At 37.9% G+C, this 13,875-nt stretch overlaps 1 protein-coding gene across 1 annotated transcript; it reads right to left on the bottom strand.

The window, feature by feature from the left end:
- Window positions 1–3,628: 3,628 nt before the first annotated feature.
- LOC308389988 (uncharacterized protein) lies at window positions 3,629–9,203 on the bottom strand. Its single transcript, XM_080871631.1, has 12 exons — window positions 9,130–9,203; window positions 8,910–9,010; window positions 7,407–7,467; window positions 7,051–7,314; window positions 6,611–6,948; window positions 6,072–6,133; window positions 5,831–5,979; window positions 5,648–5,734; window positions 5,214–5,545; window positions 4,643–4,704; window positions 4,373–4,521; window positions 3,629–4,281 (listed from the first exon to the last, which is right to left on the bottom strand). The coding sequence occupies exons 3-12, from the start codon at window positions 7,447–7,449 to the stop codon at window positions 4,193–4,195; spliced, it is 1,575 nt and encodes a 524-aa protein (XP_080727757.1). The 5' UTR covers window positions 7,450–7,467; window positions 8,910–9,010; window positions 9,130–9,203; the 3' UTR covers window positions 3,629–4,192.
- Between the last annotated feature and the right edge of the window lie 4,672 nt (window positions 9,204–13,875).

Below are 13,875 nucleotides of genomic sequence, written 5' to 3'. Positions count from 1 at the left end.
TGGTCTTTCATGCCATTTCTTGACTTTTCTTTAGTTTGATCATGATTTAGATGTCCCATTTCTCTCTTAAAAAATGGGAAAAAATATATATACATATCATCATAAAATGAAAATGACTGTTTCTGACCCCCTCGCTGTAGAGCGAAGTTCTCTGTTCTCAGTTACTAATCTTCCCTTTTTTGCTTTTTTACAACATACTTCATTGTTATGGAACGCCAGGACTGCCATAATGAATTAATTAAATACACCATTAAATAATTAATTAAATATGTCAATAATTAATTAAAATTGGAATTAATTAATTAAATAAATAGTTATGGCACATGTAATTAATTAATTATTGACACATTTAATTAATTATTTATGTGTTTCACATTTTAATTAATTATTGACACATGTAATTAATTAATTATTCACACATTTAATTAATTATTTATGTATTTCACATTTTAATTAATTATTGACATATTTAAATAATTATTGACACATTTAATTAATTATTTAATGATATATTTATTTATTTCATTTTGGCAGTCCTGGCGCCTGGCTCTCATCATGAAATAATTTTATCTGTCAGCCTCACCCATCAAACTCAGGGGGCGGGGTTAACGCTGATCGAGTCAAAACCATTGCTTTTGCCTGGTGGCCATTGTTTCTAGCACACAACAACCGGCACGTGGAAGCTAACAGAACTGAACTTTGAAAAACCCTGTTTGTGTGTTACCAAATACCGTTTTAATATTTTTTTAGCCGAGAATGTAGTGGTTTAATCTTCATGTGTCTGGTCGGTTTGTCAAGATACAGCCTCTTTGCAAAAGTGCTTCGATGATGTCGGAGATGTCTGCCCAGTCTCACGGCAAAGCGTGGGATAGACCCGCTCGCCTCGCAAGCAATCCCACCGACAAAGCGCAGGCCCCGGTACACAGCTGTAGTAACCCCCGCTGACTTCTTTTACTGAGGTTATATTTATCGGTGTTTTATTTCCTGAAGTTCTTATGTGTCCTACGTGTTTCAGTCGCCAATTCTGAATTATAACTAACATTAAAAAAATGTTTAAGGAGGAGAGAGAGCAAATAAATCTGTTTAACATCTGATCTTTGGGTTTTTGTTCAGTAATCAGCGTGACCTGTGTATAAACGCATAAAAGAGATAACGTTGGTGTTTCTGTCATGTAGTAACTGCTGTCTTTAACTGTACAAAGGTTGTTCGACACTATGAAACACATACAGACTTCATGATGTTCGGCTAATATTTTTATAGTGAATATTAATCATGAGGGTAAACGGCCCTGTACACCACGGAGCGAGGTCAGCATATCCACGATATCCTCAGCTCCATGAGTTAACACAAAGTTTCCCAGCTGACTATCTAACTGCCGACTATTCCAGAGACGTGAAAATATACAGCATAAAGAAAAGTGTAAGAGACTCAGCAGCAGATTAGAATAACAGTTATACATTTAATAAATCACCAAATGAATCCAAGAAACGAGCAAACCTGTTCCGACAATTTGAGTTTGTATTCCCTCAGCTGCAGACTCGCTGCTGTTTAAATGTCAAACATAGACTCAGTCTGCCTTCACATTTGATATGAGGCCAGCACGTATAGTGGCTGTGTCCTGTTTTAAGATCATACATGTAAAATTGATGCTCTCAATTATGGAGACAGGCAAATGGTTCATGTATGTCTGATGTGTGTTTATTCCTCCCTAAATATCGTTGGTGAAGTTCGCCATGCACGTCAGATTTTCCTGCGCATTTTTATACCTCTGCCAACAGAGAGAGAAAAAAATCACATTCTAACAGACAGCTGGTGCTTAGAATACAGTTGAATAACTATTAAAAAAAAGGTGATATTTAGATGATAGTTCAGTCTAACACATGTGCCAGTGAACCATTAAACGTCTGTGAAACTATGCAGTTATGAAACGTAACTTTAACCTCAGCCAAACCGATTTGCTCAGTTGTAAATAAAACAGCGAAGTAAACGTGACCCAACAGACAGAACCTGAGTGAATGAAGTCCAGCGTTTAACCACTGAGAGCTAAAACTCAGCTGAGGTTTCAAAGCTGTGTGCCGGTGATTGGACATCAGCCGCTGATGAAGCTGTTCGCCTATAAAGTGCTCTGTAAGGAAACAAGCTCCAGCAGCTCTGCGCTCGGGGAAAACACTATATTAACTTATCTTGTGCAGAAAAATGCGCTGACATTGCTTTATATCGAGCACCGGCTGCCCAGTTAAACTGTGACTATCACCAGGTAACGTAGGCGTGTTTCTTGAATTAGCAGCAGGTGTTAAACAGCTGACAGATGAGGAGGAGGATGCATGCAGGTAAACTGAGGGTCTGTTGAGCTGATCGCTGGTTTCGTGAGAAAAATGTCAGCTCGTTCTTTATGTTACAGAAGCACAGAGACACAAGACCAGGCGGAAAGAGACGATCGTTCGGTGAAAATGAGAATCTGCGAATGCAACATGTGGAACACGGAGAGTGGAATATGTAAACAAACCGGTTAACGTAACCCCCTGCGTGCACTCTGCATGCTAATTGTTAGCAGAGCTAGTGAAATCTCTGAAAACATCTGAGCACTTTTGCAAACATGTTCTATGTTGACAACCTGACCAGACATACGGCGCGACATTCGCGGCTAAAACACTGTTAAAAGTGTAGCTGGTGACAGAAAAACGGGGTATTTTAAAACTACACCACCACCATTGCTGCCTGTGATTTGATCTGCATTCTGGGATACCTGGCTGCCCCAAGTCTACACAAGCAATCGATTATCTAAGATCGACCTGTTTTGACTTACTTTGCACGGCAACCAATCAAATGTTAGAGAAGCTGCATGGGCAGCGTTAACCCCGCCCCCTGAGTTTGATGGGTGAGGCTGACAGATAAAATTATTTCATGATGAGAGCCAGGCGCCAGGACTGCCAAAATGAAATAAATAAATATATCATTAAATAAGTAATTAAATGTGTCAATAATTAATTAAATGTGTCAATAATTAATTAAAATGTGAAATACATAAATAATTAATTAAATGTGTCAATAATTAATTAAAATGTGAAATACATAAATAAATAATTAAATGTGTGAATAATTAATTAATTACATGTGCCATAACTATTTATTTAATTAATTAATTCCAATTTTAATTAATTATTGACACATTTAATTAATTATTTAATGGTGTATTTAATTAATTCATTATGGCAGTCCTGGCGTTCCATACATGGTACCTCTGCAGTTCACTTGATATCATGAGTGGTCTTCTTGCCCCATCCAAAAAAAGATAGCCTTGTGTTTGTGCTTGTTTTTGCTCTACAGTTGCCCTTAACTAAGCGATTTAAGGCAACTAATAGAAGGCCCTGAAGTCAATAATCAATAGTAATCTACAAAGCAGCATTACATGTCTGAATACTTTTGGGTGTATGTTTTATCTTTATCATCCTGAACAACACTGACAGTACTGAGTAGAGTTTAAATAAAGAGAAACAGAGCTCAATTCTCTGTATAAATCTTCAATTTGTTTAATGCAAGCAGTTTCAGTATATCATGACAGATTTTTTCTTTAGAAGGAAAAAGGAATTATTACATTGATGTAGTCTATACATTTTGGGGGGTTTTTATTCCTAATTTGCGTAACCTACTTGTATTTTTTATTATTACTATGCTGTATTATAATTATACAAAATAAATGCAAAGTTGCACACACTATCACACGATTTAAACATATGAAACATGATTGGGTAATCATACAGGGCGTTATTCACATAGCTTATGTTTCAGGAATGCCACAGTCAGTCAAACTGTCCATTTGATGGAGGAGCAGTGCGGTGACGAGGAGTGTGACGATTACATATCACAAATTCTTCTCCCGATTTCATAGGGTATTACTCATTAATGACACACGTTACACACATTACCCTTTCAGTGGATAAAGTTATTCCCATCATAGATGGGATTCCATCTCCTACTTAAATATGCAATCATGATGAAGTAGATGCATTTTTAAAAATATGCTTCATTATTATTGTGTGTGTTACCCAATTTAGTATCTAATTCTTGCGAAGCCATTCTTTGCACTTTACCAGAAGGTCCTCTTGGATTTTCAATGTGAACAACGTCCCTTTTTCATAGCCAATCACAGCAGACATTTCCAAAAGGAATTCCACAAGAGCATCAGGACATGTTATTGGTGGCCTGACATGAGCCATGACAGCAGCACCATACAGGATGCAGTGAGTAGACTGCTCTTGTGGATCACTCCACTATTTACCTCTGTAAATGGGAAGGGGGAGAAAAGTCTTTAACAAATGGTTCTAAGATATTGCAATTCCTTTTTAATATGATTGCATTAAAAATTGCTTACTTGTGCCATTGACAACAACACTGGTAGGGTCAATGTTGAAGGCTGTTATGTTTGAGGCAGCATTGATTAAAACAATTCCAATGTCAGTTATATTAGGGACCCCTGAAGATGGAAATCCAATGTTCATTTCATTGATAATTGATCCACTTCTGCAAAATGAATAAATAAAAATATTGTGTTATTTTCATAATTGTATTAATATTATTATTGTTGTTGTTGTTATTATTGTTGCATTTGTAAATTTCCATCCGTATATAAAACAGGAATTACCTGAATGAAGTCACTCTCAGTGACCGGAATGAGTTCAATCGTTGTATATAAAACGGTGTAAGCTGCAAAAACACAAAATATTCTCTGAATACATGTGCTATATTGTTAGGTTTTGCATTTATTTATTTTCCAAAACAAACACTGAATTATAATGCAATATGTAACTTTATGCAATAATATATAATTTTATCAACTGTTCATACAATTTCCATTTCGATGGTCACATATTGAATCCATTTCCCTTTTCATTTTACTGATAAAAGCAGACAGGACTTGTCAGAAGCACTCACATTTTTTAACATAGAAAATTAAATTTGTTTGCACATTTGTTTTTACTGTGAAGATCATGCAAATGTTTCTAATTTTCACTATCCAATCAGGTTCCAAACTATGATGGGAAATTTACTACACTTGTATTTCAAAAGAAAATTCTAAATATTTGTAAAGAAGATGAAAAATACAAAGAAATCTATCATTATGCACATATACTGCAATACTATAATAGCTCGTGTTTTCTTTTTTTTAATAATATGCATATGTTTGGGTATGACATTTTAAGATGGATACTTACTGTTGTTTCTATGAGCGTCCTTCGATTTCTAAATGCTGTAGATGTAGAATTCGCCAAGTCTTGTGTGAATGTTTCATTTGAGGTGAATGTAAGCTTTACTTCTGTTACTGGCTCAGCTGTTGTAATTGTTACAGGTGTAGTGGTTGTAGGAGTCGTTGTGGTTGTGTTTGTAGTATTCATTGTCGTTGCAGTGTTTACAGGTGTAGTTGAAGCTGTTGTAGGCACCGCAGATGTATTTGTAATAGGTGTGGTGTTTGTAACATTTGCTGTGATTGTGTTTGTAACTGTAGTCATCATTGGTGTTGTAGCACTCACAGCTGTGTTTGAAGCCACTGTAAATGCCAAAAAAACAACAACAAAAAAACAAGCCTATTTGAACAAACAGTGTTAAGGTATTGTGACTTTCAAGAACAATAACATGAAATATTGCTTACTGATTAAAGGTGTGGTTGTTGTAGGAGTCGTATTTGTAACTGCAGTCATCATTGGTGTTGTAGCGCTCACAGTTGTAGTTGAAGCTACTGTTACATGCCAAGAAAAGAAAACAAGCCGATGGTTTAACAAAAAGTTTTAAGATATTGTGAGTTTAAAGTATAATAACATGAAATATTGCTTACCTATTTCACGGACAACCACAGAGTTTGTGGTAATGTTGAAGGCTGTTATATTTGAGGCTGAATTGATCAAAACATTTGCAATATCAGTTGTATTCGGCACAGCTGAAGATCCAAACTCAATCCTTATGTCACTGATAATTGATCCACTCCTGCAAAATGAATAACCAAAAATATTGTTTTATTTTCATTACTGTATGACACATACTGTTAAAAATTAATCTGTATATAAAAAGGGAATTACCTGAATGAAGTCACTCTCAGTGACCGGAATGATTTAAATGTTGCCTTGTAAAAAGGTGTAAGCTGCAGAAAAACAAAATAATCTCGGAATATATGTGCTATATTTTTAGGGTTTGTGCTTCTTTATTTTCCAAAGCAAACATTGCATTTACGCTGCAATAAGTCATTTGCCAAGTTTGTTTACAATTCATAGAATTTCAGTTTCTTTGGTTACATATTGAATCTGTTTCTTTTTTAACTAAATATTTTTAATCTTTGAAAAAACTCAACAACACAGAAATGCTAATAAAAGCATACCAATTTGCAGGACTTTTCAAAAGCATTCAAATTTAAAACATGATCCAGTAATACAAAGTTATATGTGCATGCACATTTGTTTATACTGCTGTAATCATGTGAATAATTCCAATTGTCTCTTGCTTACTCTATGCAATCATATAGAGGTACATGTAATGTCACACTAAAATTACTTTTTTTTTTTAAGTTATGTGTGTATGTGCATGCATATGTTTGGGTATGAAACTTCAAAAGGATACTTACAGCTGTCTCTACAAGCGTGCTTCGACTTGCAAATTGTGGAGAGTTAGGATCCGCCAAGGCTGGTGTGAAGTTTTCATTTGAGGTGAATGTCAACAATAGTCCTGTTACTGGTTCAGCTGTTGTAGTTGTTACAGGTGTGGTGGTTGTAGGAGTCGTTGTGTTTGTGTTTGTAGGTGCAGTCATCATTGGTGTTGCAGTGTTTACAGGTGTAGTTGAAGCTGTTGTAGGCACCGCAGATGTGTTTGTTATAGGTGTGATGTTTGTAACATTTGCTGTGATTGTGTTTGTAACTGTAGTCATCATTGGTGTTGTAGCACTCACAGCTGTGTTTGAAGCCACTGTAAATGCCAAAAAAACAACAACAAAAAAACAAGCCTATTTGAACAAACAGTGTTAAGGTATTGTGACTTTCAAGAACAATAACATGAAATATTGCTTACTGATTAAAGGTGTGGTTGTTGTAGGAGTCGTTGTGTTTGTAGGTGCAGTCATCATTGGTGTTGCAGTGTTTACAGGTGTAGTTGAAACTGTTGTAGGCACCGCAGATGTGTTTGTTGTAGGTGTGGTGTTTGTAACATTTGCTGTGTTTGTGTTTGTAGATGCAGTCATCATTGGTGTTGTAGTGCTAGTAGTCGAATTTCCAGATGTTGTTGGAACTCCAGTTGTTGTGGCAGTAACTGCTGTGCTCACAAGCTTTATTACCACTGTATGCAAAAATCACAACAATAAAGGCTTTTTATAAAGCTTTCTTTTGTATTTGTATTTTATTTTATTTTTTAATAAAGGAGTAACTTACCTATAAATGTCAATAAAGCTTTAAAGATTTGTTTGTTACCCATTGTGGCTGGCTCTTGAACCTGTAGTATTTGACAGTACAAGTATTTACACAGCAATAAACAACAACAAAACAACAAACATATTAATGTACTTTCAAATCTATAGATATATTTATATTAGTTTTAAGCACATGTTAACCTTTTCCTTATTTAGGCTATTTGCAATTCAGTTTGCTTTTCGAAAATCAAAACTAATTTGTGCTGCTGTTTTGGACTATGTTGGTCAATGCTAAAAAGAAAGAATTAACATCACCAAAACCCTCAACTGCTATCATTAACTATAACACTACACTTATTTGCCCTGATTATGAAATCTAATCCTGTTACTGATAATTATTCACTTTTAAAATACTATTAAAGATACTGGTTCTGTTTTTCTGTAGCATGACTAGAACAAAAAAAAAAACTAAACAATTTCTTAAACTGCATTTCATAAAAAAGAAAAGAAAAGAAAAAATCATGAGCAAAAATAACATAAATAAATAGCAATAATCTGTTTTATAGATACAATTAGAAACACTTGCACTCCCTGTATATGGACTATATATGAAGCAATGCACTTACCCTGAGCAATGGTCTAATGTGAAAGCAGCTGCTTCGGGTGACTGCTCCCTGTTCTTGTATGATGCCACTAATTTATTCAGGTTTTATATCTGTTCCTCTGAGCTTATGACACGTCAGTGAAATATGAAACAAAAGCATTTACTTCCTGAATAACTGATTCATTGCCAATCCAGAGTTCTGTGGTTCATTCCTTTCACATGACTTAACCAGATGTCATTAGCTTAGCGGTTGAACAGGCAGGGCTGCAATTCTTCAAACTCAATCTGTTAGAGCAGGTTCTGCTCTTTGATTGTGTGATTTTCTTTTTCACACAGACGAGTGTAAACATCTATCATAAATTGAATTTTGATTTGAAATCCACTATGGGAGCAAAGCTGCAAAACTTGTTACTCCTTCCATTACATTCATGTGGTTCTGCTACGCCCACTGTCTACTGACATTCACATCAAACCTGGTCTTTTCTTTTTCTTTGTTTCCTTTGGGTTTTTCCTTCTTTGCTCCTTGTTTACTGTGCATTAGTTTTGTTTTGTTTTTTGTCTTGTAGTATTTTATTATTTCAGTGGTGGGTGTGCCATTTACTTTAAAAAGATGACGCCACATGTGGAAAACTAATGCCACGTGTGGCGATGTGGAGACTACACTTTAGATGTTCCATTTGTTTGTGAATCAAACAAATGTATATTGTGTACTCCAAACATGCCTGACATTTACCTGCATACTATTTGGTACTGCACCTCAGTTAGACACTTTTGAAGTCAAATTACAGGTCGCCTTTCACACTTTTTGAGCTGCTGGATGCCAGTGTACCTGTAACTCTATATCTCAGTCAGCTTATCATCTGTGCAAGGTCTACCTACTTATTTTCTCTGTACAGCTCTTACTATTCCTAAGAATGTCACCTGTTATGGTCCGTGGGAGTGGCAGGGTTTTTCCACTGTGTGTCATGTCTCCTCCTCTGTGCAGAGCTGTCCTTGTTCTCTCTCGTGAGCTGCACCTGGAGCTGATTAACGCAGCAGCATTTAAATCCAGCTTTGACAACTACCTTTCACCAGAACGTCAGCTAACCAGCGTTAGCATCAGGCGATTCATGTATTTTGCTATCTTTGTGCTTAGACTCACCTTGCTTTCTCTTGTCTCTAGTTTTATCCACTGACATTCTCTCCACGAGTGCACAGTTCCTTTCAACCCGGTCGCTTGACCTACCTGCCCAATCTCAGCCATAGCTCTGGTAAGGTCTCGACTTACATTCTCACCTGCCTGCCTCCCTGTTGAACTCACGGATCATCTCAGATTGGATCAATTGCACACTCACTTGCACATTCTGTCAGGGGCTGGGTCTGTGACCCACCGTTTTATGTTGTTTTTTATTTTTTGTATTTTTCTGTATTAATATAATGTCACATTCATGTACTATTCTTTTTTTTTATGTTTATTTATAAGATTTTAAGACAATTACATAAAATCACACCAGACAAAGGAAGCAATGATATCTAAGCACGAAAAGAAAGACAAAAACTAAAACTAAAAAACACACACAAAAAAAAACCAAAAAACCCCAGAACAGAACAGAACAGGAAAACAATAGAATAGAATAGAATTAAAATAGAATTCAACTTTATTGTCATTGCACATGTTACAGGTACAGGGCAATGAAATGCAGTTTGCATCCATCCAGAAGTGCTTTAGCCATGATAGAGATATATTACAATATATATTAGAGATATTACAGATATGTAAGTATATTACAGAAATGAGTCTATTATGGTATGTTATAATGTACACGGTATGAAGTATGTTATGAATATTCTATAACTATAAGTATGTACAGGCTGTAGTGAGTACAAGCTATGTACAGGCTATGACCAGGATATAAATATGAAAAAAAAACTATGCAGAATATGAAATTTAAAAAAAGAAATCTGAGATATACAGTTATACAGAAATGTGAACTATGCAGGTTATAAACAGTTGTGGGATTAAAAATTATTGTATGTAGAGAATGATTATTTACACAGAGCTATACAGTAGCAGTTAAGATAAGTGAGATATGTGGATAATTTCTACAGAGGCTATATAAAGTGCTAGTGGTTGTGAGTGGTGGTTCAGTCCATGTTATTATTTTGTGTTTGAGGGTACAGTTGTCCATTGTGTGTGTGTGTAGGTGGTTGTGGGTGTGTGTATGTCCAGTCCATGAGTTTAACGTGGGTCCGATGTCATGAGGCAGAGTTCAGGAGTCTGACATCTGTGGGGAAGAAGCTGTTCCGGTACCTGGTGGTCTTAGGCTCCTGTAGCGCCTCCCAGAGGGCAGGAGGGTGAAGAGTCCATGTGATGGGAGACTGGGGTCTTTGATGATTTTCCCAGCCCTTTTCAGACACCGCTTCCTGTAGATGTCCTTTATGGCAGGAAGTGGTGTTCCGGCAATGCTCTGGGCAGTCCACGATGAGCTCCTTAGTCTTCTCGGTGTTAAGCAGCAGGTTGTTTGTGTCGCACCACTCAAACAAGACAAGAAAATAAAAATGACAGTCCAAATCAAAAGTTCAAGAGAAATGCTAGTGTCCAAAGAAGATGATCTTTTGTGTGAGGTTATTGTCATAGTTACTCTCATACTCCTGCTCAAAATCATATTCATGTCTTTTGTCATAGTTGTCTAGCTTTTCCCAGTTTAGATTTTAATTTTAGTTTTGCCTCTGTTCATTTTTGCCTTTTGTTTTGTATTCATGTTTCTCGGTCAAGTCAACAGTACGTTGTTTGTTAAGATTAAATTCCGTGTCTGGGACTTCCGGTTGAGCTTTGATGGACTAGGACACGAGTTTGGGAACTCCCGTCGACTTTGATTAAATTGTTATTCATTCTTGCATAATCCTAGTCCTGTTTTAGTCTGTAGTTTGTTGTGTTGAGAAGTTTTACTTGGGCCTGTGTAAAATGGCAGCAAAAAATATTAAAACTCGCAGTACTATTCAAACATCACTAAGGTCTAGTTTGCAAACCACATCCACATCCTCGAGTGAGCCGTTGTCTCCTGTAAAGCCCCCCTTGTGCCAAGCTAATCCTGATATTGAAGCTCTCAAGGTCGAGTTGCTGGCTTCGCTGAGGAAAGATATCACCAATATTTTTTAAAAATAACTTCAGGTTACTCTTGGTGATGCTTTGTCTACCATTAAGTTTTACCAGCAAGCGCAGCTGGCAATCGATAAAACTTCTAATGACGCTACCGTGTCCAAGCTAAAAGGTACGGTCAGGGAGATGGAGCACGCGGTTACTGTTTGCTCTGATAATATAGCTGAGATGAAAAACACTATGAAGGGCCTCCCAGCTAACGTAGCCAAGCTGGAAAATAAATGTGAAGAGTTGGAGTCTAGGACGCAGTGTAACAATGTTAGGATAGTGGGAGTGCCGGAGGGCCCTGACACATGCACCAATGCTGCCGTAGCCTCCTTGCTAAAGGAAGCATTTGATCTGGGGAAGAAGGTACTTTTGGATCGGTCCCACAGGAACCTCCAACCCAGACCTAAGCCTGGCGACCGTCCACGAGCCATTGTATGCAGGCTTCATTACCACACTGACTGTGTTGACATTTTACGACATGCTAGAGAACGCCGACAGATTAAAGTTGGAGACCTGACCATCTCAGTCTTCCCCGACTATACTGCTATGGTAGCATGGGCTTGTGCTGCATTCAACACGGTCAGGCAGCAATTCCATGGCATTGAAGGTGTTCGGTATGGCCTGTTTCATCTAGTGCGACTTCTCATCACACATAAGGGTGTTGAGAAGGACTTTGTTTCAGCGGAGGAAGCCAGTAATTATGTCAAAACTTTGATCTCTGGGTGAGCTTCAATAGCCATTCAGTTTGGTACTGTAATGCTACTAAGGGTTTACGCTCTCGTTAGGTTTAACGCTTCCTGTGCATCATTTTCTTAGGGCGTTGCGCTAGTTATTGTACTGTTGGTCTGCTGTTTCATTTTATTTTCATTGTTATATAATGAGACTAAATCCTATGTTATACTCATGTACTTCGGATCAGTCCAGCACAATATTTTCTAAGCTTACTGCATTGATTTGCACAGGACTCGTTTTGTTTTGTTTTTTTATGCACTTCTGTTGTAGTTGTTTTTTGTTAAATGTTCAGCAACAACGGGGGTGTTTTGTTTTGTTTTGTACATGTTTATTGTTGTGCGCACACTGTTATACAGTAGGGAAGGTGGCGGGAGTGTTTTTCTCTCTTGTTTTTATTTTTATTCAGGCTCCAGTTAGTCCAGTCACTTTGGTGAATCATTTTTGCTACTTTGGGGTACACTGCTGTCTCCTTTGTTCTGTTCTGTGGAGACCTGTGTTAGGATGCCTGGGTCGTTGACCCAGGGTTTTTGAGTTTATTATAGTATTTATAATTTCTAGTCTTTGGTTTCTTTGAGTTCTGTCTTATGGTTTATGTCTCTGTCTTCTCTAGTTGCTCTGTCTCCCCTGTCAGCTGTATCCCTTGTCTAGTTCATGTCTCTGTGTATCCTTAGTTGCTATATCCCCGTGTCCAGTCAGTGTCTGTGTCTGCCCTGGTCCCACGTCTCTGTTCCCTCTGTTGTAGTGCCTGCATGTGAGTCTGTGTCTTTTGTTCAGTCTGTGTTATAGGTTTCCTGTTTTACTTTGAAAGTCCATGTCTGATGTTAATGTGTCTGGTTTTGCTTCCCCTTGTCTCGTTAGGCCTGATTTGCCCCAGCTGTGTTTCCCTCCTGTTACCCATTCCCTGATTGCTTCCTCTGTGTATTTAAGCCCTGTGTTTCTCTGTGTCTGTGTCGCGATCTACTGTGTATTTGGCTGTGTGTTCTGTCAGTCCTCTGGTTTAAGTTTATTTTGATTTTTTTTCCCCAGTTATGTTATATTTTGAGTTTTACATTAAAGCTGTTTTGAGTTCACGACTGTCTCCGGAGTCTGCACCTTGGGTCCTATTCCTGTCTGCACACAGCCACACATAACAACCTGGGGTGTATTTGTTTCCAGGGTTATTGGGGGGGGCTGTCTCTTTTCGGCTCTTTACGGCCACTGGCATTTTAGTTGTTGTTGTGTTTTGTTTATTTATTCTTCTTTATGAATGGCTAATGGCAATATACACCCCAGCATTGTTGGGTCAAGCATAGGGATGGGTACCGGTATCCCGGTTCTGACATAAACAGTAGTAACCAGACCAAAAAGCAGCGCACATTTCGGTGCTTTTTTTTTTCCTGAGATGTCATACACTTTGGATTCCAGCCAATCATTCTACGTTTGTGAGCGTAGTAGGTGGGCCCAGGTACGTACGTTCTTTTAGAGCAGAGCTACAGATTAAAAATGCCCAAAGCAAAGCGGTCAAAGTCTGGCTGTACTTTACAGCAAAAGATGCAAACTCAGCAGCCTGCAACAAGTGCTTTAAGGTGATACTGTGCAAAGGAGGTAACTCCTCGAATCTGATGAAACGCCTGGCGACGTATAGCATTTTGTTAAAAGCTGAGAAATGCGCCGTATTTGATAGCTTGCAGCGAGACCTCACACCATGCACATCTACTGCGGGTGGGTTGCCTGTTATCTGACCCGGAGTTAGCAACATCCCCCAAAAACCCGAAGAGTAGAGTCCTGGCCCCTAGCCCTGGCAGTGTAGCAGAAATGATGACGGATGATGATGGCAGCAGCAGCAGTTATTCTCTGCGTGAGTAGCTTAATGTTGTTCGTGTGTAATTTACGTTGAGTAGGCTAACCTCGTTATTAAATTATTGCATGTAAGGTGAACTAGCAAACATCATCATAGCTACATGCGGCTGTCCTCTTGTTTGATGGCAGATACTCCCTTCACCCTGGCCAAAAAGGCTAAAATGACCAAAGAAAAAGTGGAAAACAGCT

This window comes from Rhamphochromis sp. 'chilingali' (genome assembly GCF_963969265.1).
Source record: "Rhamphochromis sp. 'chilingali' genome assembly, chromosome: 1".
NCBI classification, from domain to species: Eukaryota; Metazoa; Chordata; class Actinopteri; order Cichliformes; family Cichlidae; genus Rhamphochromis; species Rhamphochromis sp. 'chilingali'.
Note: the sequence above shows the minus strand (reverse complement) of the source record. Positions and strands in the feature narration are given on the sequence as shown.

Excerpts from the sequence above, each read along its gene's own strand:
- LOC308389988 (XM_080871631.1), bottom strand. The coding sequence starts at position 7,449 with ATGGGTAACAAACAAATCTTTAAAGCTTTATTGACATTTATAG. Across the intron at positions 6,949-7,050 it reads AACAACCACACCTTTAATCA|TGGCTTCAAACACAGCTGTG; the intron begins GTAAGCAATATT and ends TGGCATTTACAG. Across the intron at positions 5,546-5,647 it reads AACAACCACACCTTTAATCA|TGGCTTCAAACACAGCTGTG; the intron begins GTAAGCAATATT and ends TGGCATTTACAG.